Source organism: Carassius gibelio, chromosome B9 (assembly GCF_023724105.1).
Source record: "Carassius gibelio isolate Cgi1373 ecotype wild population from Czech Republic chromosome B9, carGib1.2-hapl.c, whole genome shotgun sequence".
Taxonomy (NCBI): domain Eukaryota; kingdom Metazoa; phylum Chordata; class Actinopteri; order Cypriniformes; family Cyprinidae; genus Carassius; species Carassius gibelio.
Window position 1 is genome coordinate 6,826,352 of NC_068404.1, and position 20,542 is coordinate 6,846,893.

Here is a 20,542-nt window from a genome sequence, read left to right on the forward strand (position 1 = left end):
ATAAAATATCCCATAAAAGGGTTTGCTAACCTTTGGTTGTGTACAACATATTTAATTGTTGAGCTGTACTTTATAGCAATGGCCACACATTTTCAGGAGTGAGATCCGTGTTCAGATGTGGGAGTGAATACCGTAAATTAATTTTCTGCAAAGTTGCTTGTAAATGTAGATATATCCGGGTCACATTTTTTTGCTTCCCTTTTTTTGAGTACAATCGGCTATTCTGGCTTGTTGTGATGAGTCAAGTGGCTTATTTTGGGCTTGTTTGTCAAACCGTGTTGCTCATGTTTGTAGTGAGTTCTGGCAGCACTCGCTTCAGTTAGACTGAAATCTGACAGACTTGCCAAAATGTGCATTTTTCATATAGATAAAAAAAATTTATATAAATGCACACTTTTTTATATATTGAATATAGATAATCTAAATGTTGACAGCTAATTTTACCTCTAAAACATTCAGAACAATGCATTTCATTAAATTACTTAAGTTGCATAACCTACATAAGATTGTTTTCATTTCGATAAATTGATAAAATTAATTATCAACACCAAAAATGATTATCAAAACCATTAGTCAAATTATCACTGCAATCCTGTCAAAATTCAAGTTTTAAAATACATTTTTAAACCATAATGTTTTAATAATCTTTTGTCGGGCTTTAAAGAAGTACAATTATTTTCATGTGCTGACAAACATAGTAAAGCACATATAATGTACTTGATTATAAATATATACATTTACAAATATACAAGTTTCAAAAGAATGAAAATGCATTAAAGTATATTTTCGTTTATCATAGATGCATTTACATTTAGCAAATACACTTAGCATGTTCATCAGCATTTACCATATTTGCCTTCATCACTTTCAGTGCTTGTAAAGTGTAGTTATTTCTCCCATAAATAACCAAACTGTGCATTTCAGTAGAGAAGTGACAGCCATATTCATCTTCAGCATGAACGTGGCCGATATAACTCTAGCTCGGACCACGAACCCTCTGAAACCCTGTGACCCTGAACACCATTGTGCATGGGACAAAAGCTCTTGTTTGGCATTGACATTCCATGCATATGTATCATTCCCGTTTCCACAAGACGCCTATGAGTGAAGAATCATGAATCAATAACCCTTGGAGGAGACTAAAGACAGGCAATATTCTTCAGCTCATTACGCTCTAATTCGCATTCTCTTCGTAATTGGCTCTTGTTTTGTAGATTCCCCGTCTCAGATGATCTTGATTAACAGTGACTGATTGACTGGTTTGTTTTCTCAATGACCCCTCACTAGGCCCATCATACCCAGCATTCATTCTTTCAATAGACACTTATAATGGGGGTACTTGTAGGCCAATCGCACGTCGGTCCGCAGAGACTCCAAAAACGTTTGTTCGGAGGAAACGGGGTGGCATTCACGATCATTAGCTGTCTGTAAAGAAGCCGGGGAGGGTGTGGGGGGTCTGGACAGCTTTGAAACCGGGTTTTAATGATGGTCCCCTCCTCCCCATCTCCTGCTGACTGTATAGCAGCGTTTCACTTTCTGTCAGCCGCTTCCCCTCCTCGCGCCTGACCGTCCTGACCAGTGTAATTGTTACCTTGTGCTCTGCCTCCTCTGTATACAATGACTCGGTGTCGTTAGAGATGAGAAAATTATGTGCCAACAACTGACAAGGTGTAATTGCTGGACCAGTTTAAGCTGTGCAACAAAGTTTCTGTGAAAGTGGTATTTTTAACTTTCAGTATGGAGCGGTGTGTCCGTGGTAACTCGGTGTGCTATTCACACATATAGAAGAGTCACAGAGGATACTTCTGTTTCTTAATCATTAAGGCCCCAGGGTATTTTTTAAATGACAGATTTGTCTTGTTTTGTATTGAAATGTGCTGCTTTTGTCACTTACCAATAGGGAAAGTTCGCCAAAAAGTGTATATTCTTTTATTATGTATTTACCCTCGTGACTTTCTAAAGCAATCAATTTTCTTTGAAACACAAAAGGAGAAAAATCTTCAAGAATCTTTAAGTATTTTGTACCATATAATATAATATAATAATATAAGTCTTGTACCATAAAATATACAGTGACTGTATGTCAGTGTGAAATACAAGGGAACATAAAAAGCTTGTATAACAGACTAAATGTACAGTTTTTTTTATTTAAAGTTCTCAAAGTTTAGTTTAGAATTTGAAGCTTTTAATATCTTCATCTGAAATTGATGCAGATGTAGTGTTTTTTTTATATAGTTACAGCTAATTTTAACAAAAAAAAAAAAAAATGCTGTCTTTAAATATAAATCCATAAAAATATGTGAGCAGTGAAAAGCTGTGTGCCCATCAAAGCCCAGCTTCCTGGCGGCTTTGCCTCAAAATGCCCCACAGGTCTTATGTTCTGTCTAGAGAAATGATGAATCTCACCAAAGTGGCCAAAACCTGACGCATTCATGAACAGAAGAGAGACTGAACCTCGATTCTTTTAATGCCAGTATTTGATGTGACTTAAAGAGAAAAAGAGAATCAGAAGTTTCGGTTCGGAAGTTATATGAATAGAGCTTAAACGCACACTGTAATACACGGCCCAGAAGTGGCTTATTGCTATTATAAAATGACAGCAACAGACTCTAAATTACAAATACTTACATTTATTAATATAAATAACCAAAATGAACTGTTCTTCTGCCAAGTAATGTAAATCATTAGTTGAACTGTAGTCTGTTTACAGTGCTACTTGGTAACTGTAAACTTAGTAAACGCATTATTCCGAATATGTGCTCACAAAAGTGTTTATCTACATGAGTTTGAACACTCATCAAAATAGAGTCAGAAATATCTGTTTTATAAATGCACATTTACTCAGCTGACACTTTTCATATAAACTAACGCTCAGTCACACTTTGTCTGCTACTCTAATTGTGGATTGAAAACTACTTTGTACCGGGAACTATAAAAATGTTCCAGACGTAAAGAGTGATGATTATTTTAAGAGCAGTTGGTTTAATGACAGTTATTCCTGGCAAACATAGCACTAGGGATCTTAGCGTAGTGTCTCAGTTCAAGCTTATTTCTGTTAAAAATAAATAAATAAATAATACAAATAAAGTATTCATGTAATTTTTTTAAATCATTAAACATGTCATTTTTTTTCTTTTTAAAGTTTGTGATTTCTGTGGCACTAGTGGAACCAATAATCGAAAGAATAGTGACTTTGTTTTGCCACCACAATGTTGTTTTGAAAATAATATAGCTCTCCCTTCTCTTTCATTGTGACTCTTCACCAATAAAAACAGGGTTGGACACGTTTACATGACTTTGCACAGTATTAAACATAATCAGTATTGTTATGTCTGGCACTGACTGACAGTTCAAACAGAATAAAGGTGATGTGTTAAAATACTTGTTCGCCATTGAATAAACAATTTGTAGGTTGATTCCTCCAAAAGTATAAACACTGTGGGGGTTTTGGATGATATCAAAACATTGTTCTGTTTGTTTGATCATCACAACCTGCTTGATGCAGCCAAACATCGACTCAACCGATGTCGTGACTTTTGGCGTAGAGCTATCCGTTATTATTTTTAGTGGTCGGCTGAATTTATTTATGCTGTAAAATAAATATAAACTTTATTGCAGAAATTTTATAACGGTGTCACTTTCTATCTTTATATTAAATAGTGTGATAGTAGATAGTCATATGGGCCTATATTGGCGTTTTATCTGCCATTAAAACATATTTATTAATCAAACACGAATTTTTCAGTTGTGTTAATTGATTCTAATGGCACAGAAATGAAAGAAAGACCAATACATCTAAGCCTGGGGGCGAGTAAAATGTCAGGAAATTTACCTTTTCGAGTGAGCTACTCTTTAAAAATATATTTTCCAAGACACTGAAATACACCTCAAAGAAATTGCAGAGAAGCGTTTCGATTTGAAGCAAGCTATCACAGAAAATCATCAGGTGTCCTAACCAAATAAAAGCTATTTCTTCCATGTACAGTAAATTAGAGTTAACTTTCTGTGGCATCACTTTGGGTAACCTCAACTAAAGTGAAATTTTATACAGTAGGTACTTCTCTATATTAGTATATAGTTTTGTTGCGATTGGCTGTAATTGTGTCATGCAGGGGTTTCACTCTCAGACTTGCTTATTGCGGCTAGTTTGATCCAGTTAGAAAGCAGCTTTAAACTTTTCCTTTACTGGCCTTGAAGGGATGCTGAAGAAGCGAATGTGTTTGTGGCCTTGAATTATTCGACTTGTGGATGTTTGGAGGGGTTGCTCAGTTCATTTGAAGCCCCACTGAAAGAACACATGTTGCTGAAAGCGTCTTTTTACAAGGTCAGTGCACCCTGCAAGAGAGGTGAAGTGTTTCTCCTCCAGCACTGACCCAGATGCACTTCAGGAAGAGAACAAAATGCCATTCACTTAGAGGCCACTCAGCATTTCATAAATTATAATACAGTATTATACAATTTTAAAATATGGCCTTAAATTAGATTTAGTTGAATAAACAATTGGATGTTTCTTCAACCACAGGCAATTTTATATCACAGGGGTTGGCATAAAATTATGATTTCAACTTTTCACATATAAATGATCATTCTTAAATAAATAAAAAACATAAAAAAATTTGGCCAATACTTATTGTTTAAAAATTACTTGAAAATAAAACTGTCTAACAGTTGTGGGCATCATTTCTAACACAAACAACAATTTCGTCAAAAAAAAAAAAAAAAAAAAAAAAGGGTTAGCGTAGTTTACCAGGTGAACCGAAAGAGCTTTAGATGACACATATGTGATGAAAAAAAAAAATGATTCAGTGAAGGTAAATATCATTTGTAAATGGAGTCTTTTATTGTGTACCATTTTCAGTCAAGCTGTCACTTCATCAAATTATGAAAAAAAACATAAAAAATAATTATGTGTAAAATGATCCCTATGCTAACTGTAAAAATTATCCCTTTCAAGAAAAAAGAGACAGCCATTTAAAAGAATTGTTTAAAATATAATTTCCACCACAGTGTTTTATTTTTGTTAATTTAAATAAAGCTGAAATTAAATTTAGATCTTTCTTAAACCATATAAATAGTCAATAAATGTTTAAGTTGAAGTTCTAACATTACTGAAGCTAAAACTGAAATAAATAAATAGAAATAAGTAACGAATGTAAATAAACAGAAAATTATTTTCAAACAGAATTTTAAGAGACAAAAAAAAAAAAAAAGATTTACACAAAACATTTACAAAACATTAAACTGAAATTAAAATAACACTGTCCAAAAGTCGGCAAAAAGGAATAATAATTAAAAAAAACCCTCAGGCTTAGTTTCCAGTAGTGTATTTAATTTCTGGGGTTTGCAGCGAACCTGCTTTCTCATACTGCACAGGCAAGCATGTGTGTGTGTGGTTCAAACACTGTAGACATGTGCCAGACAGCGAAACACTGAGGCTGGATATCCTCATTCACAGGATGTCCTTCTGTTATATCACTCACTTTCTGAAGAAACGCTGGTGGTGTCCTCTCAGAAGAGAAGCAGCCATCATTGATCGAGCTTCTGTTGTGTGCATGTGTGTGTCAGTCTGGTGTGTGTGTGGTTACAGTGAGTCGTGCTTGAGTTGCTTACTGGTGTCTGTGAGAGAGTGTGTGTCCGTGATGATGAGAGAGGTGTGGGTGTACAGTGTACCGCAGTGGGGTTAGTCATGTATGTCTGGCACTGAGCCGTTCTCCCTCTTACAGTTTAGTGAAGAAACAGTCTATTAATAGATCACTTCTTAGCCCACTTGGCAACAGGAAGGGAACTGAAGACAAGAAAAGGGAACTATACTGGCCTAAAAAACACAAACAAAAGAGGAACGTTAAAGCAGTAACATTTTCATTTACTTATGCAGAACAGACACCCAACAAATGTACCAACACTACTATGTACAATGAAAAAAAAAAAAAATATTGAAAGAAAATCTTGCATTTAAAAGCGGCATTTATCTGATCACAAAAACAGCAAATATTGAGAAACATTATTGCAATTTAAAATAACTGTAACTGTAATTTATTCATGTGATGGCAAAGCTGTGTTTTCAGCATCATTGCTCCAGTCTTTAGAGTCACATGATCCTTCAGAAATCATTTTAATATGCATGTTTGTGGCTCAAGAAACATTTAAAAAAAAAATTAATGATGAAAACAGTTTTTCTGCATATTATTTGTGTGGAAACTGTGATTTTTTTTTTGTTTGTATTTATTTATTTATTCAGCATAGTTTGATGATTAGAAAGTTTAAAAGGCATTCATTTGAGATAATTTTTGTATAATTTTGAAAGTCTTTTTTGATTAATTTAATGCATCATTTCTAAATAAAAAATATTCATTTCTTTAAAAAGCCTTACTGACCCCAAACTGTAGTGTATAAAAAAAAAAAATGCATTTCTGATATGGCTAGAGACATAGAAAAGGAAAAGCAGTCATCTTTGCGTTTACGTACATTCATATTCTTGGCATGCATGGTCTTACCAAAGTGACTTATGAGAAAAGTGGCTTTAAATTAAATTAAATCCATCTGGTGTGACTTCATGAGTGAGTGGAATACATATTCAACATAAAAACTTCGACTAGAAATGAACATGCTGTCATGAGTTACTCGCAAAAACCAAAAACCACTAAGCAGAACAGATACTGGTCTTATCTTATAATGAAAGTAAATTATGACCCTTTGATGTTTGGACTTTAATAAAACGTGGCTGTCTATTCAGTAGAAATGCTCTGTAGACAGAAGTTTGATATGTAGTTTTATCAAAATGATGTGTTTTGCGTCATCCAGTGGAGGTTTAGTGACAGATAAATGGGGATATCTAGGTGAAGGTAGAAAGGAGAAAGAAGCGGCATTCAAGTCCAACTTTGAAGTTCGTATTTAAGACCCTGGAGCTTAAGTGTCAATAAGTGTAAATAAGCTTTCCATTGATGTATGGTTTATTAGGATCGGACAATATTTGGCTGAGATACAACTATTTGAAAATCTGGAACCTGAATGTGTAAAAAATATTGTCAAATTTACAAAATATCGTCATGGAACATGATCTTTACTTATCTTAATGATTTTTGGCATAAAAGAAAAAAATATAATTTTGACCCATGCAATTTTTTTTTTTGGCTATTGCTAAAAATATACCACAGCGACTTTAGACTGGTTGTTACTATGTATGATTACTTATATAATCATTATATTATATTACTATACTATGTTCATTATAATTTACTTTCATAATCTCCATAGTTTATTCCACCGGTCTGTGGGTAACTCACATATTATGACTGAGAGCTGTTTATTAAACAAACTTGAACTGCGAAACATTTAGTGAGTTAATCTGATTAATGTACCAATTAAATGCCATTTCAACAGTTTCACACCCCACCTACACTGCAAGCGATTCAACATGGCATGAAAAAACAAGTAGACTCCCATTAAAATCAGCACACTTACTCTCAGCTTATACAGCTTTGTTCATTCATTATAATAGGAACGCCATAGGTTGCCATGTCACTCACATGCAACTCAACTTCTCGGTAAATATCCATTAGACCCCAAAGAAGTAAGCTTTCCACTATTTCACCAACAGCCACACCTTCATTTTTCATCCATTTATCATTAAATGTCACTCAGGTATTTTTAGTAAATGCAGAGTGAGTTCAGTGTTTTATAGCCGAGCTGAAGGGGTGTTTTAGCAGCGATGTAGTGTCACCGAGTGCGCTGGTGGATGGATTCACTGTTTAAGTTGACACAGCTGTGCACCAGGATGTCAGATCGAACCCTGCGTCTCTGTTTGTAATTCTCCCCTCAGAGAGCATATTTCCTCTGCTATAAATAGCCATCCTCCCATATATGCCTGTGGATTTGTGTTTGTTTTTTTTTTTCTTCCATGTTCCTGCTATATTTGTAGATGAATGGACAGGAAGGAGCTTGACTGCTCGCAGGTCTATGGCCCTTGTTTATAGTCGGTTGGGGCTGGGATGGTGTTTAATGATGGTGTAGTCAAGGCGACCGGCTGACAGGATGACCCTCGGTGTTGGCCCCCATCTCTCTCCGGCTGCCTTCCTCTCGCTCCCGCCATGTCGAAGACCTCCGGCCCATGCAGGGGCGAAACCGCGTGCGCTGCCTTTGAAAACTGCATCGGGTTATCTGGAGTGTCACTTTCACAGGAGACTATCCGGCTCTGCAAAATTTATGATCTTGAGGAAAGTTTCACTTAGAAGGTTTAAGATGGATTATCTTTCACTCTTCAAAATAAAGGTTCCAAAAGTAATTTTTCATAGTGATGCTGTTGAAGAATTCAATGAACTATTCTTAAAATTGCGTCATACATCAATGCTTGAATATTTTGAACAAAAAGCTGAGAAAATTGCATTTTTGTCAAAGGCCCTGTTTACACGAGTGTGTTTTTGTTTTAAAACGGTCCGTGATAAGTTAGCCATCCGCCATTTTTGGAACGGTCTGCGAACATTTGAGCACGTTGACTGTGTGCATCTACAAGAGCAATTTATACACTTGTATATCTTTGAATACTCATTGATAATTATGGTGAATGAAGTTAACTTCACTGTCCCAAAGTGGTGGATTTTGCTACTTAACGTATCTGGAACGGTCGAATAGTGCATCTATACATATCTGTGGGTACAACAATAAGCGTGATGTTATTGTTTACACGGTCATCAAGGATACGCAAAGCGAAAGTGTTTTAACCGTTGTCCGTTTACACTGAAAACGCAACCCCAAAGTTTTCAAACTTAAACAGGGTCTGCAGCATTTTAAATAGCGGCGGAGTAGTTTAAACGACAGGAGTATCAAAATCAATTTTAACTGTATCAAAAGTTATGCATTTTAAAACAAAAACACATTCTTGTAAACTTAGCCTAACGTCAAGTACAGATCAGATTCAGAATGATGAACAAAACGTAGATCGTAGTTTATATGCTGTTGAATGTGTGATGACCACTTTATCTTACATGTGCATAAGCAATGATTCAGTCACTTTTTTCTGCATCTTCTTTGCTTGTTTTTAGATCCGGAGATTCTGTACTATTTCAGAACATGTCTAATTGCCCCTCCCCCCACTACGCTACTTTTATACATTTATATTTAAAAATTCCAAAATCTTTTTCTAGAGCATCACTGTGAAAACCCCATTTGGATTCTTTGTATTTAAGAGAGGATAGAATGTTTTTTGCAGTGGAAGGGTTTCATGGATGTTAAAGGTTTTTCATGGAGCCTTTTTGCTAATAAATATCTTGGGTTTGAGATCGTTTGCCTTTTCCTTTTGTGGCTTCCGTGAGTTCACGCTTGCCAAGGGGACAGTGGCACTGTGCAGGGCAGGATCTTTTGAGTAATGGGCTTCCTTTCTTGTTTGCCTTTTGCCTTGTCTTTCCCCTCCCAAGCATGAAACTGGTGTTGAAGCACACTTGATCTTGGCAAGGCTTCCTGTTCCTTCCCCTGGCAGGGCAGACCCACACTGTGCACATGTCCCTGTGGACGTCCAGAGCTGATATTGAGTTTCAAATTCTGCTTCCTTTATGCTCATGTTAAGTCTCACATGCCCTCTCTTTGTTTAGTACATTATAACATTGTTTACATAGCTGGGATATAATTGGATGGTGTCTATGCAGGAACAGCTCATATTTAAGGTTATAATTTAGCTTACTTGACTAGCTAGTTGGACAGAGGATTTTTTTATTGCCCCGTCTGTTTCATGTCACTCAGTCAGCACTGGTACGAATATGTTCACAGGAAATGGCAAAAAAAAAAGGAGAAAACTTTTCCATCTGACAAAGGAACGTGCCTTTGATTTGTCAGTGTCAATTAAATGTTCACACTACTTTTACAATTTTCAACAAATATATATATATATATATATATATATATATATATATATATATATACACATATACAGGTGCTGGTCATATAATTAGAATATCATCAATTTATTTCACCAATTCCATTCAAAAAGTGAAACTTGTATATTATATTCATTCATTAGCTACAGACTGTTATAATTGAAATGTTTATTTTGTTTAATTTTGATGTTTATAATTGACAACTAAGCAAAATTCAGAATTCAGTATCTCAGAAAATTAGAATATTGTGAAAAGATTCAATATTGAAGACACCTGGTGCCACACTCTAATCAGCTGATTAACTCAAAACACCTGCAAAAGCCTTTAAATGGTCTCTCAGTTTAGTTCTGTAGGTTACAAAATCATGGGGAAGACTGCTGACTTGACAGTTGTCCAAAAGACAACCACTGACACCTTGCATAATGAGGGCAAGACACAAAAGGTCATTGCAAAAGCGGCTGGCTGTTCACAGAGCTCTGTGTTCAAGCACATTAATAGAGAGGCGAAGGGAAGGAAAAGATGTGGTAGAAAAAAGTGTACAAGCAATAGGGATAACCGCACCCTGGAGAGAATTGTGAAACAAAACCCATTCAAAAATGTGGGGGAGATTCACAAAGAGTGGACTGCAGTTGGAGTCAGTGCTTCAAGAACCACTACACACAGACGTATGCAAGACATGGGTTTCAGCTGTCGCACTCCTTGTGTCAAGCCACTCTTGAACAACAGACAGCGTTTGATTTTTGATGATATTCTAATTATATGACCACCAACTGATATATACACAGAAAAAAATTCTAAACGCAAAACTTTTGTTTTTGCCCCCATTTATCATGAGCTGAACTCAAAGATCTAAGATATTTTTACTGAGGATTCTGGCATTGAAGCATACTGTCTGGATATATAGCTACCTTCGATTGTAGCACAAATGAGGTGTCTTAGCTCTGGAACAATAAAACATGTACAGAGCTAATCTATTCATCACTATTAGTGATTTTGTGTTGTGTGCAAACGCTTAAATGGTTCCTGACTTCTTGTTCTGCCTCTCTCTTTCTGCAGACAAGCGTGAAGGAAGGGCTGCTTCTGAAACAGACAAGCTCGTTCCAGCGTTGGAAAAAGCGTTATTTCAAATTGCGGGGACGGACGCTCTACTATGCCAAGGATGCCAAGGTGAGCTATTCTTTCATTATATCCAGATACTGATTCTACTCCCTCACTACACTGTAAAAAATTTCAAACATTTTCTTGCTGCCTTAAAAACAGTAAACCATTGCACTTCTTAATGTTATGCAATTACTGATAAAGAAAGTCCAGTTGTGTTCAAAAACATTTTTTATAATGATGCCAACATTTTTTACAGTGTAAAGTAAGCCCCCTGTAAGCCCTACAGAGTGATCTAAGGTAAGGGGGTAAAAAAACCTGCTTGACCATGGTTCCTCTCAGGAGTTACTGGGCATGCCTGTGCTGAGAGGGACTGAAGAGCTGCACATGGGCACCTGCATAGCACCTTCTACCATGCCTATAACATCACTATGTGTGTGTGTGTGTGTGTGTGTGTGTGTGGTTGCTCTATGGCAGGCGGGTGGCGTTTTGACCCGCTGGCAGTATCGAGTCTCTCGTAGCCGTGTGTGCTGGAGGGTGCTTTCCGTCTGCTGGAGCGGTGCCCGTCGTCAGCCGCCCGCTCTTGGCGCCAGTGGATCGGAAGAAGGCTTGGTGGCGATTCGGGTCAGCAACAGCAGCGCCCCCCTCTTTATCTCTCTAGCCTTCATCAATGACATTGCTGACCGCCAATCACCCTGCTGGCATTGTTCGGGATGCCCGTTCTCCTCACTGGACAACCAAAGCGGCATCACATCATTTCCGCGTCTGCTTGTCTGTTTAAGCATCTGAAGAGGAGAGTCCTGGAGACGTGCCTTGTATGTCATTGTCCGTGTCTGAGGGGAGATGTTTTACCCACGAGCCTTTCATTGAGTTTGTTCGCCTCCATTCATATGTTCTCTGCCCACCTTATGGTTACGGATGGCATTCAGGGGTCCGTTGTGTCCGTGGTCTGATCCGAATCAGGAGAGAAAGTCGGCAAAAATCTGCAGTTCATAGCTATGCAGCTGCCATGACGCAAGCTAGCACTTCCTGCATAGCTCCTGAATGACATGGAGTGGCACTAGCACATGGCGGCAGAGAGCTGGGTGTTACGACACAGACCTCACAGACAGAAACGAGGTGGCTGATCACCCTGCTGTGTTCAGACGAGGGGGTTTTGTTTGCATGGTCTGTGACAGATTCATGCTGTAGAGTGGTCAAGCCTACAGATCATAAATAGGATGTCACACTGTTTACACTGCCTGAGTATACTACAAGCATCGTTTACTCAAATATCAGCCACTCAAACTTGATGGAAAGGTCTCAAGAAGCCTGGAAATACTTATTTTATCCTTCAAATACGTATCTCTTTTTGGAGTTCATGCATGAAGCTGATTATACATAGGGCCGGGTGGTATGATATATTGTGTTGCCATTTAATCAATTTAGTCAACAGTAGTTTCTAACATCCTGGCTCTCCTAATAGAGGTTCTCACTGCTATTATTATTATCTCAGGCCTTTAGTTCTGCTCTCTGCGCTGATGGAGGAGGTCATAACACACCCAGCTATCTGCCATCCATCTTAAACTCATATAGCACACACGCATGGTAGTGCATAGGATAAGCAGTAGCTCAATAAGCTCATTTCCGTGTCATTTCAGTAGAACAGTATTCAGCATTACTGTGCAGAAGATTTTTTTTTATGAGCATAAGCTAAATCTGTTGCGTTACTGTGATCGTCAATGTTTACTCTTCTCCTTCTGTTTCTCCTCCTGTCCACAGTCTCTTATTTTCGACGAGGTGGATCTCTCAGATGCCAGTGTTGCCGAATCAAGCACAAAGAATGTCAACAATAGTTTCACGGTAAGCGGCCATTTTCACGCTTTATGTCAACACAGGTGAATATCCACAAACAGACAGCACATTAGATGTGTAATACTGACTATTAGTCTGCTGGATACTACAGGATGGTGTTCGTCCATTCACTGATTACATTACTTGCCCCCACTGTCATTTAATATATATATATATATATATATATATATTAGGGCCGGGACTTTAACGCGTTAATTGAGATTAATTAATTACACAAAAAATAACGCGTTAACTAAGATTAATTAATTACAGAAAAAAATTTCCTGCATTTTTTATAACTTATTTTTGCACCGCGGAACGTTTCTCACAGGATGAGTTTCGTCGGACCGATTATACTGGAGCACCAACTAGCGTTCACATATCACCGCAGCAGCACATCGAGCCTCAAGTATCACCTCAACGCAAAACATATAGCAGCTAGCGTGGACTTTACACTTTATGTTGAACTATGTATTATTTTGTTGGTGCAACAGTTTATGTTGAACTCTTTATTGTTTTGGCCAAGGTTATTGAGAGTTGGACTTAGTATGTTATGGCCTCTGAAGCAACAGAGAGATGTTTTCTAATAGTCAGTGTTTCCAATGTTCTGAATGTAATTGACAGTATTGTGTTTTACTTAAAAAACACTTTACAGAAGGTTCCAGCACCTATGAGCTTCCTGAATTTCTGAAATGTACTATTTCTAAATTATTTCTAAATATGCTATTGCTACACTTCATGGCAAAAATTGCACTGGTCTGCTAGACTTGGTTGAACAAAAATAACCAAATGGACCAAATGGACAGCTGTCCACAGAGTAAGTGATTATTTTAATCATGACGCATGTATAGATCGACCCATATTATACCTGTATTCACATAGAGTTGATGTTTTCATGTGTTGCGTGATTCTCTGCGCCGAAGCAGCAGTGCTTCGCCTGTGCTTCCCCATAATATAGTCCCAAGTCAATATCTGCCTAGGAAATCGCCTAGTGTTAATCTGGATCGCTATTTGTACTCGTTGTGAATACGCAGGCCACAAGAAGTAATTAGGTGGGTTTTTTTTTTTTATCACTTTTACTCAGGCCATGCTAGCTGGCAACAAAGGATTCCATTCATTGTGCTAAGCTAAGCTAACGCCGACCCAGTCAAACTAAAACAATGTATGCACTGACACAAAAATGCATTTGCCCACCTATCTAAATGTAGGAAATAATGTGAATAAGCCCTATTTAAAAAAATGGTGGAGTGTTCCTTTAAGCTTATGTATTCAGTCATTATTCAATGGTATACTATAAATCCATGTGAAAAAAATTACTTCTCACTGTTCTCAGGTCAAATATTTATCTGCGATTAAAATGCGATTAATTTCGATTAATTAATTACAAAGCCTCTAATTAATTAGATTAATTTTTTTAATCGAGTCCCGGCCCTAATATATATATATATATATATATATATATATATATATATATATATATATATATATATATATATATATAAAGTAAAACTATTTAGTTCAGTTGGATAATGACCCTACAATTACTAGCTGAAAGCTGAGATTTTAGTTATGTGGATAGAGTAAAAAGACATGACTGACAAGATGATGGTGGAGAATTTGGTGCCAAAGCGAACTGCAAAAGTGCGTATTTGGCAAAATTTCTTGGATTAATATACGTGACTTTATTATTATTTTGTTGTTGTTGTGTTTTTAATTCAAATTCGAAAACCTGGCTTGTATTGCAGTATTTGCTTGAAACAGGATTGCAAGATTTTTATAACTCAAAACTCGTTACACTTTGTTTTAATAGACACTACTAATTATAAGAAACTTTGCAACTACATGTCAACTAATTCTAATTCATTTGCAACCACATGTCTACTAACTCTCATGGGGCGTTCACACCAGACGCGACTTGCGCGAATAAATCGCACTATTCGCACGTAATTGGATGCTTGAAAATTTTGAGTTTACTCACTTCATTCGCGCGTGAAACTCACTTCACAACAGATGTGAATTCAAGTCATGGGAGGGGCTTCTGCCAGTTGAGTTCACGCAGCATTGTGATTTCAACCACTATTTATTCGGATAACTTTCAAAATGTTATCGTGTCATGACATGTAGTTTTAAAAGTATTTTAGGTGAGAATGTAGAATAAGTAGAATAAGTTGACATATACTTGGGAAGTTTCTCATAGCCAGTATGTTGTATGTTGTGGACCCATCCAAAAAAAAAAAAGAAATGAAAAGAAAAATTGTTAGTAACATGTCTAAAGCTGGCTCAAAATAAAGTGTTACCCTTACTACTGTGATGGCACGTTTCTAGCAAAACATCATAAATCTAGCAAAACATTTTGAAATGCTCATTTTTAACATTATACTTTGTGTTTTATTATATTGTCATTAAATTACAAAAAGAAAACATTGCCATTGCCCACAAACGTTTCTAATACAACATCTGATTGGAGAGAGAGTAAATTTGGCATCTGTCTCTTTTCTGACTGCTGTAATTCTCTTAAATTTTTATTTGTATTTTTTGGATACACGATCGTGCAGGAACATGACAGGATTTTTCTAATGGAGCAAATGGGAACACAAAGCGATTCATTTTTTACTATAGACGTACAACGACTTAAGCTTCAGAGATCCCAGAAACATCCACTATTAGAAAATCATTGCAAGTTACTTATTCTCTGCACTGTGAAACATGCAAATGCTGCCTCAGGGTTGTGTTGTTGTGCTTTTCCATGGTATAACGTGTGTTTGCGATTGCGAGCAAGTAAACAAGTGTCGTCAGCTGCGATCAAACACGCCGTGGCGCAGGGACTGTGGTCGTGTCCTTCTAAAAACTGCAGGCCTGCTCCCCAGGCACGGCTATAAAAAGAAACAACGGCGGACTAAAAAAGCTCTGAGGAGAGCGAGGGGTTATTCTTAGCAGCAGAGATGTTAGTGCTCCACTGAGCATGTTTTGGATGATTTGATCGCTGACATATTGTTTAACAGTGGGCCGTGTGGACGTGTGTGTAACGCACACTACGCTCCCCTTCTACGCTCCCCTCAGAAAAAAGAAATCACCCACTACCAAGAAAAATAACAGATGCTCATTATACTTACCTAGGCCCATGTAGATGCTTTTTTGGCAATAAAGTGTGTGTTCTTTTTCTTCAGAACAAGCGTGCTGATCTGGAGATTTCAGAAATACATTACACACTTCTGAGCAAGCCAAACCCACTCAAAACCCATTTGAAAGCATTGTTTTTGTGATCCCACTGACACTGTCGGGCAGAAATGACAAACTTCATTTTGAGGGAATTTGCTCTGTGCTGGTTAGTGGTCTCCTGAGGCTCTTGAAGGTTTGCTCACAGGAGAATTATATCGCTCAGAAGTTGCTCTTTTATGTCACAAGATACATAATGGAGTTCTCTGTAATGTTTTACTGAAGTTGAAGTAAAAATAGCCACAGTTTTATTGTGTTTTTTATTTTTCCAAAATCTATCAAAACCTATTAATGAATTTAAATAGCATAGCTTGGATCATCTGGTCTTGGAATAATTTGATGAGAAATGTTTGACTTTGAGCACAAAGAAATTGTGATAGACTTAAAACTTCATCAGTTCATTTCAGTTAGTTATTAGTCAGAATCACATTTTCTGTATGTTTGCATGTGCAAACTTGACACAAAACGGTCTAGAATAAAAAAAAAAATTCACAATAGGTTAAAATTTGCATGAGCATATAAGAGGAAAGTCTGTATCTTAGGTCCGTTTTTAATCCTCTTTATTTCCTTCAGTGTACTGAAAGCAAAAATGATGTAGGATTTCCTTTTGAAACCAACTAGTAAATTCGCCAGTAAATTTCACAAATAAATAAACTAAAAAAGTAGAAAGACTAAAACAGTATTTTCTTGTAAAACTTACTCCAAAAATCTGCATTTTTGCCACTGTAATTTATAACTTGAAAAAATGTTTTATATATATATATATATATATATATATATATATATATATATATATATATACATACTGTAGTTTACAAAAGAATTCTAATCATCTAACTTTATATTTTTTATCATTCATTTTTTTTCTGAAATGTACTTTCTAGAAGTGTTAATTTAGTCTATATTAATATTTAAGTAGTCTTTAAAGTTATTGAGACATGCCTAATCATTAAAAATGATTAAAATACTTTTGAAAATGTTCTTGATGGAATTAAGTTATATTATATTATAGTATAGTATAGTATAGTATAGTATAGTATTAGGATAAAGTTATTTACAAAGAAAGGGTATGATCTGTTACATTTTTATAGCATAGCTTGGAATAATTTGATGAAATATGTTGGAGAAGAATTGATATCAGATTTCTTGTACAATATCTTGAGCACAAATCGGAGTTTGTGGCATTACTGAGAGACTACTGGGTTTTATCCCCCAGAGAATATCCTGAAAAGCAGTAGACGTGCCCTAAAGTCTCCATTTGCACTTTATCTCATTGCACTCTAGAAGAAACAAACGAGACAAAATCGATTTCCCTTGCAATTTTCTTTTCTAAAGCAGGCACCTTTTCATAATGCGCAGCCACTTTGGGCTCCATTTTTGCTGCATTTTTCAGAGTGTAGCAACCTTCTGCTTTGTAGTCGTGCTGTGAGCTAAAAATAGCCCACAGCACTGTGTGTTTCTGAGAGAAAGAGAGAGAGAGAGAGAGAGAGAAAGAAGTGATATGTCTGCGGAACAAAAGGAAATCCTCGAGTGATGTCACTCACAAACACCTCCCGGTGGTGTAGGGCTACAGTCAAAAGCGGAGAGCGAGTGAAAGATACTGGAGGACGGAGGCACAGCGAGTGATGAGGGATGATGGGAAGAGGCGAACGCTAGCCTGCTCTCCTTAATGACTCGCTTCTGCTTGACTTGACCAGTGGTCTGGAGCGCGCTGTAATGGAGAACAGGGTCCAGCTTAAACACACGCGACGTCTTAAAACAGCTACTTAGTATGCAGGAAACGTTCTTTATTCGTCCATCGAGATTTGCACTCATGTGTATGGCCATGTGGAAGCGCTGAGTGTGGCGGTGCATGTGACATTGCATGTGTCTCCGGTGGGCTGTTCCTTGAGCGGTGGAGGGCTCTGCAGCGGTTGGGGAGGGCGAGAGCAACCCCGGAGAAACCAGGCTTAACAAACAGACTCACAGGCATCGGCTCGTGATTCCAGAAGCAGCGGTGCAGCTGAGAGCGGATCGCTGGTGAGTGCATGAATACTGTAACTGGGTTCTGCTCACTACCTGAATGGAAACTTGTCTTTATATTCTGGTTGAGCTCTGTGAGGGTTTCTGAGCGTGTAAGAGGAAAGGCAGGACGCTGCACCTTGAGGTACACGTGATGTGAGCGGGGCAAAGCTTCCAGCAGCAAGTGCTCTTCGTCGCCAGCTTTCGAGAACAAGATTCCATTATCCTCAGTTGGCTGCGGCTAGAGCTTTTAAAGGGCTACACGCAAATGGATTTGTCATTTTGTATTTATGCTGCTTAGTTTTAATGGTGCAGCAGACTGATGCATCTCGAGATGGTACAGAATTGGGAGAGACTTAGGACAGTGTTTATTAATGTCATTTTCTGTATGTTTGCACGTGCGTACTTGACACCAAATATGATCAGATCAGATTTTAGGTTCAAATCTGCTTGGACGTATAAAGGGAAAGTACATATCTTTGGTCTATTTTTCATTACCTGTTTTTTTCCCCCTTAAGTACAGTGAAAACGCTAATGTAAGATTCCCTTTTAAACCATTTTCACTCTAGAAAATTAGCTAGTATATTTCACAAATAATTAAACTTAGAAACTTGATATTTTCTTGTAAAACATACTCCAAAAACTACATCTTTGCCACTGGAATTGTTAACTTATAGTGTAGTTTAAATGATCCTACTACTTTCATATTTAATTTAGTTTATTTATTTAAATTTTCTAAGTCTTTTCCAATGCATGCACTTTCTAGAAGTGTTCATTTATTCTCTATTCATCATTCTATGTGCTATTTACCATTTTTGAGACCCGCCTCATAATTAGAATAGTGTTTAAAAATTCTAAATGGAATTCAGTTTGTCACACTCATCGACATCGAGCTGTTTTAAAAGGACAAAGCAGAATACTCTGTCAGCATTATTTCGACAGTCCTTTGTAAACAGTTAAATCATGTTTGAGACACTTTATCTGTGATGTTCTTACTAATGTAGCTTATTTAATGATGAATAATCTTATGAAGTCTGGTAAAGCACACCAGATCAATACAGGAACAATGATAATGAAATCTACACGATAAAAGCATATTGGAAATATTATTAAAAATCAACTTTGTTGATATGTCCTTAATGATCTTTCTTAGAAAAAAATGGGCCTGACCCGCCAGAGATTAAGGTCCATATATAGACTGAGCTAGATCTAATGAAATAAGAATCAATTTTGTCCAGAGGGAATCCGCTGGCTCACTAATGTGAAATAATGTAGACTTCAAGGGGTACGACGAGGGAGCGCTTTAATTAAACGCAGTATCTCTTTCCTGTGGTATGAAAAGATGAGGAACTCTGTATTGGCTGGAGTTAACCGCGATGGAGCAAGTGTATCTAACAGCGATCAGAAAGCTAAACATTATAGTTCTTGATTAATAAACATTGTTTAGAAATGATTGTAAAAGGGTGAAAATATCTACCTTTTAGCCCCGCATTATCTGACCTTTAACATTGTGCTATAATCTAAATTCCTGCTGTATTAGTTAAATCATATATTCACATTGCCTGAATTAATTTTTTTATTACACATAATAATATATAAATGAATGATAATGTATGAGTAGTAGTAGGTTTGTGGTTTTTGGATTATTTCACTGCATCAAGAACAATGAGCAGACTTTGAGATCTACTGTATCTGATCACGAGGAGCTTTCCATCAAATCCAGAGCTGTTTTCTCCCAGAGCTTCATTGAGGGTTTAATCTATCAACTCTAGAATGTTCTGTAGTGTCACGGACTCAGGCCTGTGTTAAATAAAGCAGCTCTGGTGCCTTCTTTGACTGCCCTTTCCTGAGTATTGAACTGGAACGGCTTCACTTTCCCCAGACAAAAGTCAGTGCCTTCACTCAATGGGGACTCTCTCACTGGTCTGAGAGCCATTCTTTACCTCACTGCTGCTTTTTCGAGTGCCACTTCTTTGACCAGTTTCTACCAAAATGGTGCCGGTTCTCATTTTGGTGGCTTTGCTTGTTCTTCGACTTGTATTTCCATTGACTATCAGTTAGTACATGACTTGGCCACAAACATACACAAACAAACGGTCCTGCAGAGTAGTAGCAATGCGCAAATGACTTCTTTTCAAAATTAAATAATTGGGGGGTTGGCTGAACCACTAGTCAAAAAAATGTGAACTGGAAACCAAGTGTAATTAGGCTTGTTTCAGGTTGCTTTCTGATTCGTGATCTCAAACTGGCATGTTTCATAAGGGCTGTTTATGTGTAAAGCTCATGTGGTTGGAGTGCACAGAACAGATTCAAGGGGTCTTGAGATTAATTTAAACCATAATACAATCATCAAATTTGACTACTTAAATAGTAATAATTGTTCGTATCAAAGCATATTTTAAGTATAATATATTCATTTTAATACCATGTAATAAAAAAAAACATATATAGATTGCTATATCAGTGAGAAAACAATGAAGAAAAAGTAATAATAATAAAACAATATATTAAAAAATTTAGTCTTTCCC

General features: G+C 36.9%; 1 protein-coding gene across 5 annotated transcripts in view; it reads left to right on the forward strand.

The window, feature by feature from the left end:
• The window catches only part of LOC127965131 (diacylglycerol kinase eta), a 73,578-nt gene that overhangs the window by 9,063 nt on the left and 43,973 nt on the right, over positions 1 to 20,542 (forward strand). For 3 of the 5 annotated variants that reach the window (XM_052565723.1, XM_052565722.1, XM_052565724.1), the window contains 2 exons: positions 10,923 to 11,033; positions 12,726 to 12,806. In XM_052565723.1, the coding sequence (XP_052421683.1) occupies positions 10,923 to 11,033; positions 12,726 to 12,806 (192 nt within the window). Of the gene's footprint in view, positions 1 to 10,922; positions 11,034 to 11,441; positions 11,589 to 12,725; positions 12,807 to 17,487; positions 18,033 to 20,542 lie in introns of those variants that run through there. The other 2 variants (XM_052565726.1, XM_052565725.1) reach the window with 2 other exon arrangements.